The following is a 21,243-nucleotide window of genomic DNA, read 5'->3' as shown; positions in this document are numbered from 1 at the left end:
TTGGATATTTGTTTCTGAAATATCTGTTATTGCAATATGCCCGGCCTGACCAGAAAGTTTAAAGATACTCGACCGCCGTGGCACTTTCATGTAATTATACGAGTCATGAGTGTTGCAAAAATGTGTAATAAATCATATTTGATGTAATAGACAAAGAGCTGATGGTTTGCCCAGAATTTTGTTATTGTAACATTTAAAGAGTGAATGTGCAATATGAAGTTAAATGTGATTTTTAATCCCAGGAACATATTAATTTATATTTGACCCGAGATATGTCTTTTCTTCTTCCAATTAAGCGGCCGCTATCAACTGTCTGAGTATCTTGCCACTGTGTGTTGCGCATGAAGTCCCAAGAAAATTTAATTATATTATGTTACATTTTGTGAAGGTTAAAATCCTTATATACAGGCGCTCGATCTTAAACACAGTGTTTTTGTCTAAATTTTTTTTAGCCTAGCCTTGAATCATTCACGACTCGGGGCGGTGGTAGTGGAAAGTGATAAGGCATTTCATTCCCGTATGGATTTTGGATTAAATGACATTTTCCTTATAAGTTGTACAAAGAGGAACCTGGAAACAACCAGTACGAGGTGTTCTTGATGCTCGGCTTATTGGAATAAGCATAGATGTTGCATCTATATTAACTAGTCAATTAGTAATTTTGTACATCATGCACATCCTTGTTGTTGACCTCCTCTCTTCTAATGGTTGCCACTCAAGTTGCTTTATCATGGTGTCTACTGATGAGGTGTTACGGTATTTGTTGGTAACACATCTAGCCCCTCTGCGTTGTACCATACTCATTTTTGTTCTTGTTGTTTTGTTGATAGGGGTCACAAACTGCGCTTGCACATTCTATATAGTGTTGTATGCATTTTCTTTCCGACAGTCCGGTTTGTTGTTGATGTTTAGATTTCTTTTTAAGAACCCAATAGTTTTATATCTTTTATTTGCTTTTTGGCAGATGTTATGTAAATGGGTGCTCCAATTTAAATCTGAGCTGATGGCAACTCCAAGATAATTTGCAGGCGATACTCTCTCCCGAACATGGCTGTGTAGGATATAATCTTGGCAGTGGCTATTTGACCGGCACCGGCTAAATAGCAAATTTGCTATTTGACCGGCACCGGCAAAATAGCAAATTTGCTATTTAGCCGGCACTGAATAAAACTGTTCATCGATGTGATTAGTAGAGAATAAAAAAGCTTAATAATAATTTAAAATCATTAAATCACAATATCAAGCATTAAAAATACAGTACAATCAAAAATAACATTTTGAAGATGTTCATAAATGAATAATTCATAACTTTATAATATTAATTGAAAGCATGAAAACACATTTGTATATACATTACTAAATATATTTTTTTCTGAAATATTTATTAAAAAGATGTCCAAATCTATGGTTTAAATATCCTGCTATGCTATAAAAATAGTATTATGTAAAACTATGTACATCATAAAAAAGACAATATTAAAAGTTGTTTGCTACGAATTTCAAAAAGACACATGATTTCACATTTGCAATTGTTACAAAACCAGATTCAAAGGAAACCAGTGTAATGTGTAGTTCCTGTTTTGGATAAAAAATATATTTAGTAATGTATATACAAATGTGTTTTCATGCTTTGAATTAATATTATTAAGTTATAAATTATTTATTATCCAATGGCAAAAATCAAAAGCTCTTGAAAACACATCAAATTAATGGAAATCAATTACTCTCGATATTTACGACTTGGTTATAAAAGTAGAAATTTATTCAACAAGGGTTGATTTGAATGAAATATTAATGAATATGCGTAAACTATTCGTAAACTATTCGTATCTTCACCTACATTGTTTCTAAATTTATTTAATCCCTTTTGTAACTTCTTTGGATTTACCATAGTCCACAGGTACCTACCCGACCTACCGAAAGTCATGACTTCTTCTGCTTTAACAAGAAAAGTGGCAAGCTATTCCAGTGTTTTACGAGTAGGTTTACAAAATATTGATTCATTATAGCATTCCATTTTATCACGAGATTAACCAACACTGCGCTTTCTTCTTTTCCTGTTTGATAAACAGATAGAAACATTATCATTTGACCTTTCCCATGGCCATGCATGTGTTGAATATGATAGAGTCAACCTTGAATGTTTTTGTACACAGTACAGTATGTCGTTTGTATTTATCATTGATTGCTCTTGATTCATATGGAATAGCTCACATATGCATTATTTTTTAAGTGGATTTACAGTAATGCCAGACACACTCAATTCTTCTCGAAACTTTAGTTTGCCTCAACTTTGGAACAATATAAAATATATGTTCCTGCCTCAACCAAATGTTATGAAACTTATACACAATGCTAACTACCACAACATACAGATCGGTTTTGAATTTACAGTTCTAGAGTTATGCCCCTTTACAAATGGAAAAAATGCTGAATTTTGCCTACACTAAATGTTATAAAACTTAAGCACAATGCTCATAGTCATAGCCTAGGCGAATCCAATTTTTTTCCAGTTTGAATTCTGATGAAACTGTTTCAATATATAATCAAATCCATTAAATTGGACAATATCTAGCAGTAAGACAGAAAGCCAACATCTTAAACTTTAAAAAAAATAGTTGTCCATGTCATCATGGTCATGCACCTATTCTCAGAATAAGTGTCCACGGTTGGAAAATAATTTCTAATTCAAAAAGTTGTAACAAACATCAATATTTATATTTTATTTCAAACATAAGCATACAACAAATCAAAATGCAAAACGGCAGATCTCAACCAATAGTCATAAAAAAGAAAATACAATGCCAAAATATGGGTATAGAGTATGCTGTAATCTACGTTTCAGGTACTTATGCATAGATTCAAATGAATAGTTCAAACATATTTTGTAAATTTGAATAGTTTTCAATGGCTAAATAAACTGATAATAATACAGTCAAATAACTGTAAAAGTTTCTCCTCAAAATTCCTATTAAAAAAAAACATTGGATCGAAATATAAACTGATAAAAATTTGGTATAAAACATGACAATAATATGACAGCTTACATTTTCAGTATTAAAAAACATGCTCAGTGTATGCAAACACTCTACATGTTGTGTATTGCCTCTCATCTGATGAAAAAATAATTACTACACATCTTTTTAAAATGTTTTCATAACAAACTTGGATTGCCAACAATGAAACAATAACGTAAATTACACAAAACTGTAACGTATCTTACAAAGAAAAATTCTCTCATAATCAGGATTGTTTCATCCTTCTTCCTGAATTCTTTCAAAATGTATGAAAAAAGAAATATTGTAACAACATTTTGGGTGTTTTATCATTAAACTGTAAATGTTTTACAAATATAACGTAAATTACACTTTATAAAAAAAGAACGTTCTTTCTTGATTTTCAGTTTTTAAGCATCTGTTTAAGTATTAGATCTTAACTGTAACAAACTACAGGCATTTCTATAGTCCTGAGGATCAATTTCAAAGCTTCGACCACTCCGTCCAACTTTATTGGGCTCTCTAATGTTACACAATATGTCTGTGACCTGTAACCATATTTTGTCTTCTGGATTTGGCCATTTATACAAAGGATTTCCAGTATTCCTTCCTTGACTTGGCCGCAAAAAATTAACTTGACATTCTTTATCAGTTTCATCGATGTCTGTTATTTTTCAAACGTGCCATGCATTATCATATATTGCCGCAACAAATTGGTCGACGGCGATGGTTATCTCAATCCTGTCAGCTTCGACTTCAGCTGTTTCAACATGCTCATTTTGATTTATATTGGCCTCTTTTTCTGGTACTACAACACGACCAGCATTCTCTCCTTTCAATATGTTTGACTCTGAGTAATCATGGAAATTACCTATCAAACATTCCTCACAGTAACAGGAAGTCACGGTCGTCTTGACTATACCTTTAGATACACCAACCACACAGTGGACCTACATTGTTCCCTTCAATGGAATTATGTGTTTGTTGAACTCTGAAATCTCTAACCTGCTATCTGTGCATTCTGTTGAATTGTAATAAATGTATTTAGCACTCGTGTGGTGCTTTTGCACTCTTTCAAAGTACTCAGGTGCATCCTGTACTGTTATTTTTCCTTGTCTGACGGCGAGGTCTGCGGTATGTTTTGATGTTCCCCCAATGCCATCGCATGGCCCTTTTCCGTGCCCGGTTTCAAAATAGTTCCAAATGGCATTGACACCAAATATATTTCTATGATCAGACACAATGTAGAAGGCCGTCTTGTTACGATATTGTGAACTTGGACTATCTGTCCAGTAGTGAACAACCTTCAGATTATTGACATGATTCTTTATTTCAGACAAAAGCTTTTGAATGATGGTATAAACAGATCCTATGTTGTGCCCAAGATCGTCGGAAACGAAGACATAGTTTTTATGTTCAAGTTCCTTCTGTTCGTTCTTGAAATAAACAACAACTGGATGTAGGGTAACAGCACTCGAATTCCAATATGCACTCTGAACTTCATCGGCTGAAGTACATGAAAAGTTTTCGGCAAAGTCCATCTGCACGATTACATTTTCACACGGTAAATTTTCTTTCAGATTGTTTAAGGCTTGGTATTGAAGTCGAACTCTTGACACGTGTTCTTGAAAATCACGAACTTGAGTATGTACAATTGAAATGAAGCTGTCCCTTGTTTCCTCTCTCTCAACAATTTTTGTTCTTTTTTTGCCATCTGCCATCTCAACCTTTTTCCACTGTTCATACCTGACATTTTCATTTCGAATTTCTGAGAGTATCTCTGGGAGTGGCTTGTCTTTTAGCTGCCTTACAAATTCATCGGGATTGATGGTTACGTTGGCACCTGACGTTTTCATGTTCTTAAGGGCTAACGCCATGTTTTGGTGCTTTTGGCAGAGGCATTTATTTCTACTTAAATGTTTGGTCAGGCATATATGCTTTGGTCTCAAACGACAGAAGGTAGCAAGTGAAATTTTCTTCGGTGACTCAGTTTTGAATTTGAGATGCAAAAATAACATGCTGTCGTTAAGAACTCTTTTTTGTATATGACCGGTTTCAGTTTTCTTTTTATCGTTTTTGCCAGGCATCATTCTGCTATTATCGTCTCTTTCTAAGAATGTGACGACGTCTCCACGAAGTATTTCTCTTGATTCTACACGCTTCCTCAATAAAGGAAAAGAGAGCAATTTGTTGGAACACACTGTGGCCTTGAAGTGATGACGTCTTATTCCGGATTTGATGCCTAACATTTTCTTCATCTTGTACTTCTTGATTATTTCTCCGTTAACAATTTTCTTCAAAACGTGTTTTCCCTTCAACCCATTTGATTTCCAAGCAGCCCCTATCTCTTCTGTTATAACATTTGCAAAGAGTAGTTTTTCCTGGATCTTTTTTGGAACCTTATGTGGTGTCAGACCCTCTTCTCTGATTTCTTGTATAGTTCTTTTTCTAGGTGTCAGAGCAATTGATGTTGATGTAGAAGGGCTATTTCTGGAGGAGGATGATGTAGTAGGATTTCTTATGATAGTTTGTGTTTTCTTTTCCCTGTTTATTAATCTCTGATATCGCTTTGATACGGTCCTAATTTTTCTATTGAGTAGTTCATTTTTGTCTGTCAGGTCTGCTATTGTTCTTCTATGTTTGGCGTTGGTCACGATTTACTCTAGTTCTGGTTCTTTTCTTTGTAGCCAGTGACGGTAACTTAACTATCAATTGTTCAGTCACAATGTTAACTGTAGATGTGACATCTGATGATGATGATATTTCTGAACATTGCTCCAAGTTATTTAGCTACTGTTTTGGTTTGCTCCAAATTATTAGCTACTGTTTTGGTAAGATTCTTTTTCTTTAGCCTATGTTGTCGAACCCATTCACGAACCTTTTTACGCCTTTCATTTGCCTTTCTTTGTGGCTTTTCTTCTATTGGCACATAGTATCCTTTGACTCTTTCTCTTTCTTTTTTAAGATAAGCTTCTCCTTCTTTCTGTTTTTTTCGCTCTCTATAGGCTTTCTGAATTTCAGCCTTTGATTTTCCCATTTCTGAAAATAAAATAAAATTTGATTAAATCAACAGAACACAAATTAACTACAGCATTATAAAGCCAGCTATCTGAAATGATGGTAGAAATTCTTTGATATACTCTTAATAAGAATGTGTAATCTACGTTATCAAGTTGTGTAGTCTACGTTATAACATTTTGCACACATTAAATGAGAGGATACTTGGAAATTAAATAGCAATGAAGCCGTTAAAATAACGATAAACACCCTTGCTGTTGTTTACATGCTTTCAAAACATGTTTGACTTGACACAGCAAAAGAAATGTTATAAATTATAAGCCTTTCTGTAGCCATAAGTAAGCTACGTTATCAGGGATTCAAAGGAGCAAATATGCAATATATTTACACATCTGGATACACAATGGAATAAGTTTGCAAAATTCATGAACAATTATGTCTATTTTTATAAATTTTTGGGATGCTAACTTCTTTGTACCTTATTTGTAGTCATAACATTCGGACACTACTGATCACGTAAATTACCAATTTTTCTAGTGTTTTTAAATTGAAAATACATGCTGTAAATGCTTATAGCCTCTAATGAATGCATCACAAAAGGTTTGATAAATATGCATTTAACTTTATATATAATCTTGAATCACAACGAAAGACAATATAAACTCCTTACCTGAATTTAAGCTGAGTATTCCACATTCATATATTTTGAAAAACCTTGAAGGTCAAATGACGCTTTCCTTATATGACGTCAGACGAAATATGAAAACAAAGAACCACTGGCGGTAGAATAACGTCAAAATTTCTGTACTAACGTCGCGTTTTATTGTCATATTGTATAGCAGGTAACGTAATTTACAAAACGTAAATTACAACCACCATCTATTTTCAATTTTTCAGCAAGTTCTAAAGCCTCAAATCTAAAACACCGGGTATTTAATTGGTCTTTACAATAAGGTGTACCTTTTAAGGCAAACAATAAGCATTAATTCACATACTTATGTTAGTAATCGCTATAACGTAACTTACAAGCTTATAGCAACGCTCGTTTTCGGTTTCATAAAATGTAAAAAAAAATATTTCAATGAATTTCAAGACAAAGTTTGTACATATGTTTAACAGCAATACTTTTAAAATAAGTTTGGTCTAGTTAACATTCGTTAAATACTATATGTAGTAAAATTGTATAAATTTTAAGCTTAACAACGTAGATTACATAGTTTTCGGCGACATCAGCAAAAAAAGGTGTATTGAAAAAATGTATATATTTGAATGAGAACTGTTTTTTTCACTTTGTTGTAACGTTAATATGCTACAAGAAAACACTTTACATTGTTCAGAACTATAGATTGGTTTTTATTTGGCAGTTGTTTCATTATAGCCCTATGCCTGGCGACATGCATTTTTGGTGAAATTAGCGTACTTTCGACACTAAAATTTTACTGAACTAATGTAGGCAAGTCAAATAAATTGATTGAAATCATTAAATTATATATATCTTCGTATAAAAATCACAATAATTGACAGATATATGCTGTAATACTCCCCTCGGGCATCAGCGACAAGGATTTCACAAGCGTGGACACTTATTCTGAGAATAGGTGATCATGATCTAATAGCATGCTATGAACATATATTACAGGGATATTTGCCACGGCTGTACAGTACAGGTGAAGATCAAGGTCCGTCCATGTCATGATCTAATAGCATGTTATTTATATACATTACAGGGATATTTGCCACGGTGTACAGTACAGGTGAAGATAAAGGTCCGTCCATGTCATGATCTAATAGCATGTTATTTATATACATTACAGGGATATTTGCCACGGTGTACAGTACAGGTGAAGATAAAGGTCTGTCCATGTCATGATCTAATAGCATGTTATTTACATACATTACAGGGATATTTGCCACGGTGTACAGTACAGGTGAAGATCAAGGTCTGTCCATGTCATAATCTAATAACATGTTATTTACATACATTACAGGGATATTTCCACGGTGTACAGTACAGGTGAAGATAAAGGTCTGTCTATGTCATGATCTAATAACATGTTATTTATATACATTACAGGGATATTTCCACGGTGTACAGTACAGGTGAAGATAAAGGTCTGTCTATGTCATGATCTAATAACATGTTATTTATATACATTACAGGGATATTTGCCACGGCTGTACAGTACAGGTGAAGATAAAGGTCTGTCCATGTCATGATCTAATAGCATGTTATTTATATACATTACAGGGATATTTCCACGGTGTACAGTACAGGTGAAGATAAAGGTCTGTCCATGTCATGATCTAATAACATGTTATTTATATACATTACAGGGATATTTGCCACGGCTGTACAGTACAGGTGAAGATAAAGGTCTGTCTATGTCATGATCTAATAACATGTTATTTATATACATTACAGGGATATTTGCCACGGCTGTACAGTACAGGTGAAGATAAAGGTCTGTCTATGTCATGATCTAATAACATGTTATTTACATACATTACAGGGATATTTCCACGTCTGTACAGTACAGGTGAAGATAAAGGTCCGTCCATGTCATGATCTAATAACATGTTATTTACATACATTACAGGGATATTTGCCACGGCTGTACAGTACAGGTGAAGATAAAGGTCTCTATGTCATGATCTAATAACATGTTATTTATATACATTACAGGGATATTTGCCACGGCTGTACAGTACAGGTGAAGATAAAGGTCCGTCCATGTCATGATCTAATAACATGTTATTTATATACATTACAGGGATATTTGCCACGGTGTACAGTACAGGTGAAGATCAAGGTCTGTCTATGTCATGATCTAATAGCATGTTATTTATATACATTACAGGGATATTTCCACGGCTGTACAGTACAGGTGAAGATAAAGGTCCGTCCATGTCATGATCTAATAACATGTTATTTACATACATTACAGGGATATTTCCACGGTGTACAGTACAGGTGAAGATCAAGGTCCGTCCATGTCATGATCTAATAGCATGTTATTTATATACATTACAGGGATATTTCCACGGTGTACAGTACAGGTGAAGATAAAGGTCCGTCCATGTCATGATCTAATAACATGTTATTTATATACATTACAGGGATATTTCCACGGTGTACAGTACAGGTGAAGATCAAGGTCTGTCTATGTCATGATCTAATAGCATGTTATTTACATACATTACAGGGATATTTCCACGGTGTACAGTACAGGTGAAGATAAAGGTCTGTCAATGTCATGATCTAATAGCATGTTATTTACATACATTACAGGGATATTTCCACGGCTGTACGGTACAGGTGAAGATAAAGGTCTGTCTATGTCATGATCTAATAACATGTTATTTATATACATTACAGGGATATTTGCCACGGCTGTACAGTACAGGTGAAGATAAAGGTCCGTCCATGTCATGATCTAATAACATGTTATTTACATACATTACAGGGATATTTCCACGTCTGTACAGTACAGGTGAAGATAAAGGTCCGTCCATGTCATGATCTAATAGCATGTTATTTATATACATTACAGGGATATTTGCCACGGCTGTACAGTACAGGTGAAGATAAAGGTCTGTCAATGTCATGATCTAATAACATGTTATTTATATACATTACAGGGATATTTGCCACGGCTGTACAGTACAGGTGAAGATAAAGGTCTGTCTATGTCATGATCTAATAACATGTTATTTACATACATTACAGGGATATTTCCACGGCTGTACAGTACAGGTGAAGATAAAGGTCTGTCCATGTCATAATCTAATAACATGTTATTTACATATATTACAGGGATATTTGCCACGGCTGTACAGTACAGATGAAGATAAAGGTCTGTCTATGTCATGATCTAATAGCATGTTATTTATATACATTACAGGGATATTTGCCACGGTGTACAGTACAGGTGAAGATCAAGGTCCGTCCATGTCATGAACTAATAACATGTTATTTATATACATTACAGGGATATTTGCCACGGCTGTACAGTACAGGTGAAGATAAAGGTCTGTCTATGTCATGATCTAATAACATGTTATTTATATACATTACAGGGATATTTCCATGGCTGTACAGTACAGGTGAAGATAAAGGTCTGTCTATGTCATGATCTAATAACATGTTATTTATATACATTACAGGGATATTTGCCACGGCTGTACGGTACAGGTGAAGATAAAGGTCTGTCTATGTCATGATCTAATAACATGTTATTTATATACATTACAGGGATATTTCCACGTCTGTACAGTACCGGTGAAGATAAAGGTCGTCCATGTCATGATCTAATAACATGTTATTTACATACATTACAGGGATATTTCCACGTCTGTACAGTACAGGTGAAGATAAAGGTCCGTCCATGTCATGATCTAATAGCATGTTATTTATATACATTACAGGGATATTTGCCACGGCTGTACAGTACAGGTGAAGATAAAGGTCCGTCCATGTCATGATCTAATAGCATGTTATTTATATACATTACAGGGATATTTGCCATGGCTGTACAGTACAGGTGAAGATCAAGGTCTCTATGTCATGATCTAATAACATGTTATTTATATACATTACAGGGATATTTGCCCTGCTGTACAGTACAGGTGAAGATCAAGGTCTCTATGTCATGATCTAATAACATGTTATTTATATACATTACAGGGATATTTGCCACGGCTGTACAGTACAGGTGAAGATAAAGGTCCGTCCATGTCATGATCTAATAGCATGTTATTTATATACATTACAGGGATATTTGCCACGGCTGTACAGTACAGGTGAAGATAAAGGTCCGTCCATGTCATGATCTAATAGCATGTTATTTACATACATTACAGGGATATTTCCACGGCTGTACAGTACAGGTGAAGATAAAGGTCTGTATGTCATGATCTAATAGCATGTTATTTATATACATTACAGGGATATTTGCCACGGCTGTACAGTACAGGTGAAGATAAAGGTCCGTCCATGTCATGATCTAATAACATGTTATTTACATACATTACAGGGATATTTGCCACGGTGTACAGTACAGGTGAAGATAAAGGTCTGTCTATGTCATGATCTAATAGCATGTTATTTATATACATTACAGGGATATTTGCCACGGCTTTACAGTGCAGGTTAAGATAAAGGTCTCTATGTCATGATCTAATAGCATGTTATTTATATACATTACAGGGATATTTGCCACGGCTGTACAGTACAGGTGAAGATAAAGGTCTCTATGTCATGATCTAATAGCATGTTATTTACATACATTACAGGGATATTTGCCACGGCTGTACAGTGCAGGTTAAGATAAAGGTCTCTATGTCATGATCTAATAGCATGTTATTTATATACATTACAGGGATATTTGCCACGGCTGTACAGTACAGGTGAAGATAAAGGTCTCTATGTCATGATCTAATAGCATGTTATTTATATACATTACAGGGATATTTGCCACGTCTGTACAGTACAGGTGAAGATAAAGGTCCGTCCATGTCATGATCTAATAACATGTTATTTATATACATTACAGGGATATTTGCCACGGCTGTACAGTACAGGTGAAGATAAAGGTCTGTCCATGTCATGATCTAATAGCATCTTATTTATATACATTACAGGGATATTTGCCACGGCTGTACAGTGCAGGTTAAGATAAAGGTCTCTATGTCATGATCTAATAGCATGTTATTTATATACATTACAGGGATATTTGCCACGGCTGTACAGTACAGGTGAAGATAAAGGTCTGTCCATGTCATGATCTAATAACATGTTATTTATATACATTACAGGGATATTTCCACGGTGTACAGTACAGGTGAAGATAAAGGTCTGTCTATGTCATGATCTAATAACATGTTATTTACATACATTACAGGGATATTTCCACGTCTGTACAGTACAGGTGTAGATAAAGGTCTGTCTATGTCATGATCTAATAACATGTTATTTACATACATTACAGGGATATTTCCACGGTGTACAGTACAGGTGAAGATAAAGGTCTGTCCATGTCATGATCTAATAGCATGTTATTTATATACATTACAGGGATATTTCCACGGTGTACAGTACAGGTGAAGATAAAGGTCTGTCTATGTCATGATCTAATAACATGTTATTTACATACATTACAGGGATATTTCCACGTCTGTACAGTACAGGTGAAGATAAAGGTCCGTCCATGTCATGATCTAATAACATGTTATTTATATACATTACAGGGATATTTCCACGGTGTACAGTACAGGTGAAGATAAAGGTCTGTCTATGTCATGATCTAATAACATGTTATTTACATACATTACAGGGATATTTCCACGTCTGTACAGTACAGGTGAAGATAAAGGTCCGTCCATGTCATGATCTAATAACATGTTATTTATATACATTACAGGGATATTTCCACGGTGTACAGTACAGGTGAAGATAAAGGTCCGTCTATGTCATGATCTAATAACATGTTATTTATATACATTACAGGGATATTTCCACGGTGTACAGTACAGGTGAAGATAAAGGTCCGTCTATGTCATGATCTAATAACATGTTATTTATATACATTACAGGGATATTTCCACGGTGTACAGTACAGGTGAAGATAAAGGTCCGTCTATGTCATGATCTAATAACATGTTATTTATATACATTACAGGGATATTTCCACGTCTGTACAGTACAGGTGAAGATAAAGGTCCGTCCATGTCATGATCTAATAACATGTTATTTACATACATTACAGGGATATTTCCACGTCTGTACAGTACAGGTGAAGATAAAGGTCTGTCTATGTCATGATCTAATAGCATGTTATTTACATACATTACAGGGATATTTGCCACGGCTGTACAGTACAGGTGAAGATAAAGGTCCGTCCATGTCATGATCTAATAGCATGTTATTTATATACATTACAGGGATATTTGCCACGGTGTACAGTACAGGTGAAGATAAAGGTCCGTCTATGTCATGATCTAATAGCATGTTATTTATATACATTACAGGGATATTTGCCACGGCTGTACAGTACAGGTGAAGATCAAGGTCTGTCTATGTCATGATCTAATAGCATGTTATTTATATACATTACAGGGATATTTGCCACAGCTGTACAGTACAGGTGAAGATAAAGGTCTGTCTATGTCATGATCTAATAGCATGTTATTTATATACATTACAGGGATATTTGCCACGGCTGTACAGTACAGGTGAAGATAAAGGTCTGTCCATGTCATGATCTAATGACATGTTATTTATATACATTACAGGGATATTTCCACGGCTGTACAGTACAGGTGAAGATAAAGGTCTGTCTATGTCATGATCTAATAACATGTTATTTACATACATTACAGGGATATTTGCCACGGCTGTACAGTACAGGTGAAGATAAAGGTCTGTCCATGTCATGATCTAATGACATGTTATTTATATACATTACAGGGATATTTGCCACAGCTGTACAGTACAGGTGAAGATAAAGGTCTGTCTATGTCATGATCTAATAGCATGTTATTTATATACATTACAGGGATATTTGCCACGGCTGTACAGTACAGGTGAAGATAAAGGTCCGTCCATGTCATGATCTAATAACATGTTATTTACATACATTACAGGGATATTTGCCACGGTGTACAGTACAGGTGAAGATAAAGGTCTGTCTATGTCATGATCTAATAGCATGTTATTTATATACATTACAGGGATATTTGCCACGGCTTTACAGTGCAGGTTAAGATAAAGGTCTCTATGTCATGATCTAATAGCATGTTATTTATATACATTACAGGGATATTTGCCACGGCTGTACAGTACAGGTGAAGATAAAGGTCTCTATGTCATGATCTAATAGCATGTTATTTACATACATTACAGGGATATTTGCCACGGCTGTACAGTGCAGGTTAAGATAAAGGTCTCTATGTCATGATCTAATAGCATGTTATTTATATACATTACAGGGATATTTGCCACGGCTGTACAGTACAGGTGAAGATAAAGGTCTCTATGTCATGATCTAATAGCATGTTATTTATATACATTACAGGGATATTTGCCACGTCTGTACAGTACAGGTGAAGATAAAGGTCCGTCCATGTCATGATCTAATAACATGTTATTTATATACATTACAGGGATATTTGCCACGGCTGTACAGTACAGGTGAAGATAAAGGTCTGTCCATGTCATGATCTAATAGCATCTTATTTATATACATTACAGGGATATTTGCCACGGCTGTACAGTGCAGGTTAAGATAAAGGTCTCTATGTCATGATCTAATAGCATGTTATTTATATACATTACAGGGATATTTGCCACGGCTGTACAGTACAGGTGAAGATAAAGGTCTGTCCATGTCATGATCTAATAACATGTTATTTATATACATTACAGGGATATTTCCACGGTGTACAGTACAGGTGAAGATAAAGGTCTGTCTATGTCATGATCTAATAACATGTTATTTACATACATTACAGGGATATTTCCACGTCTGTACAGTACAGGTGTAGATAAAGGTCTGTCTATGTCATGATCTAATAACATGTTATTTACATACATTACAGGGATATTTCCACGGTGTACAGTACAGGTGAAGATAAAGGTCTGTCCATGTCATGATCTAATAGCATGTTATTTATATACATTACAGGGATATTTCCACGGTGTACAGTACAGGTGAAGATAAAGGTCTGTCTATGTCATGATCTAATAACATGTTATTTACATACATTACAGGGATATTTCCACGTCTGTACAGTACAGGTGAAGATAAAGGTCCGTCCATGTCATGATCTAATAACATGTTATTTATATACATTACAGGGATATTTCCACGGTGTACAGTACAGGTGAAGATAAAGGTCTGTCTATGTCATGATCTAATAACATGTTATTTACATACATTACAGGGATATTTCCACGTCTGTACAGTACAGGTGAAGATAAAGGTCCGTCCATGTCATGATCTAATAACATGTTATTTATATACATTACAGGGATATTTCCACGGTGTACAGTACAGGTGAAGATAAAGGTCCGTCTATGTCATGATCTAATAACATGTTATTTATATACATTACAGGGATATTTCCACGGTGTACAGTACAGGTGAAGATAAAGGTCCGTCTATGTCATGATCTAATAACATGTTATTTATATACATTACAGGGATATTTCCACGGTGTACAGTACAGGTGAAGATAAAGGTCCGTCTATGTCATGATCTAATAACATGTTATTTATATACATTACAGGGATATTTCCACGTCTGTACAGTACAGGTGAAGATAAAGGTCCGTCCATGTCATGATCTAATAACATGTTATTTACATACATTACAGGGATATTTCCACGTCTGTACAGTACAGGTGAAGATAAAGGTCTGTCTATGTCATGATCTAATAGCATGTTATTTACATACATTACAGGGATATTTGCCACGGCTGTACAGTACAGGTGAAGATAAAGGTCCGTCCATGTCATGATCTAATAGCATGTTATTTATATACATTACAGGGATATTTGCCACGGTGTACAGTACAGGTGAAGATAAAGGTCCGTCTATGTCATGATCTAATAGCATGTTATTTATATACATTACAGGGATATTTGCCACGGCTGTACAGTACAGGTGAAGATCAAGGTCTGTCTATGTCATGATCTAATAGCATGTTATTTATATACATTACAGGGATATTTGCCACAGCTGTACAGTACAGGTGAAGATAAAGGTCTGTCTATGTCATGATCTAATAGCATGTTATTTATATACATTACAGGGATATTTGCCACGGCTGTACAGTACAGGTGAAGATAAAGGTCTGTCCATGTCATGATCTAATGACATGTTATTTATATACATTACAGGGATATTTCCACGGCTGTACAGTACAGGTGAAGATAAAGGTCTGTCTATGTCATGATCTAATAACATGTTATTTACATACATTACAGGGATATTTGCCACGGCTGTACAGTACAGGTGAAGATAAAGGTCTGTCCATGTCATGATCTAATGACATGTTATTTATATACATTACAGGGATATTTGCCACAGCTGTACAGTACAGGTGAAGATAAAGGTCTGTCTATGTCATGATCTAATAGCATGTTATTTATATACATTACAGGGATATTTGCCAAGGTGTACAGTACAGGTGAAGATAAAGGTCCGTCTATGTCATGATCTAATAGCATGCTATTTATATACATTACAGGGATATTTGCACGGTGTACAGTACAGGTGAAGATAAAGGTCCGTCTATGTCATGATCTAATAGCATGTTATTTATATACATTACAGGGATATTTGCACGGTGTACAGTACAGGTGAAGATAAAGGTCTGTCTATGTCATGATCTAATAGCATGTTATTTATATACATTACAGGGATATTTGCCACGGTGTACAGTACAGGTGAAGATAAAGGTCTGTCTATGTCATGATCTAATAACATGTTATTTACATACATTACAGGGATATTTGCCACGGCTGTACAGTACAGGTGAAGATAAAGGTCTGTCCATGTCATGATCTAATGACATGTTATTTATATACATTACAGGGATATTTGCCACAGCTGTACAGTACAGGTGAAGATAAAGGTCTGTCTATGTCATGATCTAATAGCATGTTATTTTATATACATTAAAGGGATATTTGCCACGGTGTACAGTACAGGTGAAGATAAAGGTCCGTCTATGTCATGATCTAATAGCATGTTATTTATATACATTACAGGGATATTTGCACGGTGTACAGTACAGGTGAAGATCAAGGTCTGTCCATGTCATGATCTAATAGCATGTTATTTATATACATTACAGGGATATTTGCCACGGTGTACAGTACAGGTGAAGATAAAGGTCTGTCCATGTCATGATCTAATGACATGTTATTTATATACATTACAGGGATATTTGCCACGGCTGTACAGTACAGGTGAAGATAAAGGTCCGTCTATGTCATGATCTAATAGCATGTTATTTATATACATTACAGGGATATTTGCCACAGCTGTACAGTACAGGTGAAGATAAAGGTCCGTCTATGTCATGATCTAATAGCATGTTATTTATATACATTACAGGGATATTTGCCACGGCTGTACAGTACAGGTGAAGATAAAGGTCCGTCTATGTCATGATCTAATAGCATGTTATTTATATACATTACAGGGATATTTGCCACAGCTGTACAGTACAGGTGAAGATAAAGGTCCGTCTATGTCATGATCTAATAACATGTTATTTATATACATTACAGGGATATTTGCCACGGTGTACAGTACAGGTGAAGATAAAGGTCTGTCTATGTCATGATCTAATGACATGTTATTTATATACATTACAGGGATATTTGCACGGTGTACAGTACAGGTGAAGATAAAGGTCCGTCTATGTCATGATCTAATGACATGTTATTTATATACATTACAGGGATATTTGCACGGTGTACAGTACAGGTGAAGATAAAGGTCCGTCTATGTCATGATCTAATAGCATGTTATTTATATACATTACAGGGATATTTGCACGGTGTACAGTACAGGTGAATATAAAGGTCCGTCTATGTCATGATCTAATAGCATGTTATTTATATACATAACAGGGATATTTGCCACAGCTGTACAGTACAGGTGAAGATAAAGGTCTGTCCATGTCATGATCTAATAGCATGTTATTTATATGCATTACAGGGATATTTGCACGGTGTACAGTACAGGTGAAGATAAAGGTCTGTCCATGTCATGATCTAATAGCATGTTATTTATATACATTACAGGGATATTTGCCACGGCTGTACAGTACAGGTGAAGATAAAGGTCCGTCTATGTCATGATCTAATAGCATGTTATTTATATACATTACAGGGATATTTCCACGGTGTACAGTACAGGTGAAGATAAAGGTCTGTCCATGTCATGATCTAATAGCATGTTATTTATATACATTACAGGGATATTTGCCACGGCTGTACAGTACAGGTGAAGATAAAGGTCCGTCTATGTCATGATCTAATGACATGTTATTTATATACATTACAGGGATATTTGCACGGTGTACAGTACAGGTGAAGATAAAGGTCCGTCTATGTCATGATCTAATAGCATGTTATTTATATACATTACAGGGATATTTCCACGGTGTACAGTACAGGTGAAGATAAAGGTCGGTCTATGTCATGATCTAATAGCATGTTATTTATATACATTACAGGGATATTTGCCACAGCTGTACAGTACAGGTGAAGATAAAGGTCCGTCTATGTCATGATCTAATAGCATGTTATTTATATACATTACAGGGATATTTACCACGGCTGTACAGTACAGGTTAAGATAAAGGTCCGTCTATGTCATGATCTAATAGCATGTTATTTATATACATTACAGGGATATTTACCACGGCTGTACAGTACAGGTTAAGATAAAAGTCCGTCTATGTCATGATCTAATAACATGTTATTTATATACATTACAGGGATATTTACCACGGCTGTACAGTACAGGTGAAGATAAAGGTCTGTCTATGTCATGATCTAATAACATGTTATTTACATACATTACAGGGATATTTCCACAGTGTACAGTACAGGTGAAGATAAAGGTCTGTCCATGTCATGATCTAATGACATGTTATTTATATACATTACAGGGATATTTGCCACGGTGTACAGTACAGGTGAAGATAAAGGTCCGTCCATGTCATGATCTAATAACATGTTATTTACATACATTACAGGGATATTTGCCACGGTGTACAGTACAGGTGAAGATCAAGGTCTCTATGTCATGATCTAATATCATGTTATTTATATACATTACAGGGATATTTCCACGGTGTACAGTACAGGTGAAGATAAAGGTCCGTCTATGTCATGATCTAATAACATGTTATTTATATACATTACAGGGATATTTGCCACGGTGTACAGTACAGGTGAAGATAAAGGTCTGTCCATGTCATGATCTAATGACATGTTATTTATATACATTACAGGGATATTTCCACAGTGTACAGTACAGGTGAAGATAAAGGTCCGTCCATGTCATGATCTAATGACATGTTATTTATATACATTACAGGGATATTTGCCACGGTGTACAGTACAGGTGAAGATAAAGGTCTGTCTATGTCATGATCTAATAACATGTTATTTATATACATTACAGGGATATTTGCCACGGCTGTACAGTACAGGTGAAGATAAAGGTCTGTCTATGTCATGATCTAATAACATGTTATTTATATACATTACAGGGATATTTGCCACGGCTGTACAGTACAGGTGAAGATCAAGGTCTGTCTATGTCATGATCTAATAGCATGTTATTTATATACATTACAGGGATATTTGCACGGTGTACAGTACAGGTGAAGATAAAGGTCTGTCCATGTCATGATCTAATAGCATGTTATTTATATACATTACAGGGATAATTGCCACGGCTGTACAGTACAGGTGAAGATAAAGGTCCGTCTATGTCATGATCTAATAACATGTTATTTATATACATTACAGGGATATTTCCACGGTGTACAGTACAGGTGAAGATAAAGGTCCGTCTATGTCATGATCTAATAACATGTTATTTATATACATTACAGGGATATTTCCACGGTGTACAGTACAGGTGAAGATAAAGGTCCGTCTATGTCATGATCTAATAACATGTTATTTATATACATTACAGGGATATTTCCACGGTGTACAGTACAGGTGAAGATAAAGGTCCGTCTATGTCATGATCTAATAACATGTTATTTATATACATTACAGGGATATTTGCCACGGCTGTACAGTACAGGTGAAGATAAAGGTCTGTCCATGTCATGATCTAATAGCATGTTATTTATATACATTACAGGGATATTTGCCACGGTGTACAGTACAGGTGAAGATAAAGGTCTGTCCATGTCATGATCTAATAACATGTTATTTACATACATTACAGGGATATTTGCCACGGCTGTACAGTACAGGTGAAGATAAAGGTCCAGCAAAAGAAAAGAAACCTGCCAAGAAGGAAACTGTTGCCAAAGCTAAAGAATCTAAGACTGGTATTATTAAATTTTACCATATAATAATTATAGTGCATACCTAACATACAATACCCTGTGAATTTGTTCCTTTATAAATAGAAGTTGAAGTGTTTAAACAGACACAACAGAGTACAAACATAAATAATAGCTCACAAAAAATAAGTTAATTATCAGTCAAATCAGTAAAATAAAAAAAATAAAGAAAACTGTTCTTCAAATGATGTTTTTTGTTAATGAAGCTTCTAAACCGTCAATGAGGGTCGACTGTCTACAGACTATACTAATAACAGTTGCTATATACTACAATTTCTGCAAAAATATTATCATGGAAAATCTGCATTGAAGGGAAATAATTTCAACAAGGAGTCTACTGATGATTTTAGCTATGTTGTGGTATTTGTAGATGTCATGCTCTTATTTTGCTGACTTAATTCAGTTTCTATCAATTTTCAATAGTTTCCACAAAAAAATCACAAAATTAGAAAATACAAAAAAATAGTTTTTCAAGAACATTAACTCCTTAAAGGAGTACATGTAGTTTGACAATTTATCAAGAACATAGTACATTTTGTACATGTATTTTATAGGTCTTCACATTTCAAACAATTCTGGCACATCCACATTTTACACGAAATGTATATTTTAATGGGATTTTAAATATAATATTATACTATTTTATATCCTATGTTTTTCAGAGCCATTTGACAACTCCCAGTATAAATCAATAGAATACTACCAGTATAATGATCTGTCTTATTATGATATAGACAATGATATGTCTGAGTTTAGGCTACCACAACAGTCGAAATTTGTTCCAGCTTAAAAACAAGAATGTGTTGAGCGTTATAGAAGTGTCAATGAGACCTATGCTGTCTACAAGACAACAATTCCTAATGTAACATGAACTGAAAGAGCTGATTTATTTGTTATGTTGATATTTATAGATTAAAGTATAAAATTTATTGTTGTTTTACTATTTATACTGTCATGTCAATGTCAGAAAGCTGTATACAATATTAAAGGAGATGTGGTATAATTGCAAATGCAACAACTATCAACCAAAGACCAAAATGATGTAGATGTTAAAATAACTATAGTTCACTGTATTGACTACAACAATAAGTAAATCCCATATATATCGGGGGCGGATCGA

At 34.8% G+C, this 21,243-nt stretch overlaps 1 protein-coding gene across 1 annotated transcript; it reads left to right on the top strand.

Annotated features, from left to right (window-relative positions):
* Positions 1-1,876: 1,876 nt before the first annotated feature.
* On the top strand, positions 1,877-21,052 carry LOC134685291 (NADH dehydrogenase [ubiquinone] flavoprotein 3, mitochondrial-like). Its single transcript, XM_063544914.1, has 3 exons — positions 1,877-1,979; positions 20,003-20,108; positions 20,786-21,052. The coding sequence occupies exons 1-3, from the start codon at positions 1,926-1,928 to the stop codon at positions 20,911-20,913; spliced, it is 288 nt and encodes a 95-aa protein (XP_063400984.1). The 5' UTR covers positions 1,877-1,925; the 3' UTR covers positions 20,914-21,052.
* Positions 21,053-21,243: the final 191 nt, after the last annotated feature.

The sequence above is a fragment of the Mytilus trossulus genome, chromosome 9 (assembly GCF_036588685.1).
Source record: "Mytilus trossulus isolate FHL-02 chromosome 9, PNRI_Mtr1.1.1.hap1, whole genome shotgun sequence".
Taxonomy (NCBI): Eukaryota; Metazoa; Mollusca; class Bivalvia; order Mytilida; family Mytilidae; genus Mytilus; species Mytilus trossulus.
This window is presented reverse-complemented; position numbering and strand designations above follow the sequence as displayed.

Excerpts from the sequence above, each read along its gene's own strand:
- LOC134685291 (XM_063544914.1), top strand. The coding sequence starts at position 1,926 with ATGACTTCTTCTGCTTTAACAAGAAAAGTGGCAAGCTATTCCAGTGTT. Across the intron at positions 1,980-20,002 it reads GCTATTCCAGTGTTTTACGA|GGATATTTGCCACGGCTGTA; the intron begins GTAGGTTTACAA and ends CATACATTACAG. Across the intron at positions 20,109-20,785 it reads AGCTAAAGAATCTAAGACTG|AGCCATTTGACAACTCCCAG; the intron begins GTATTATTAAAT and ends TATGTTTTTCAG.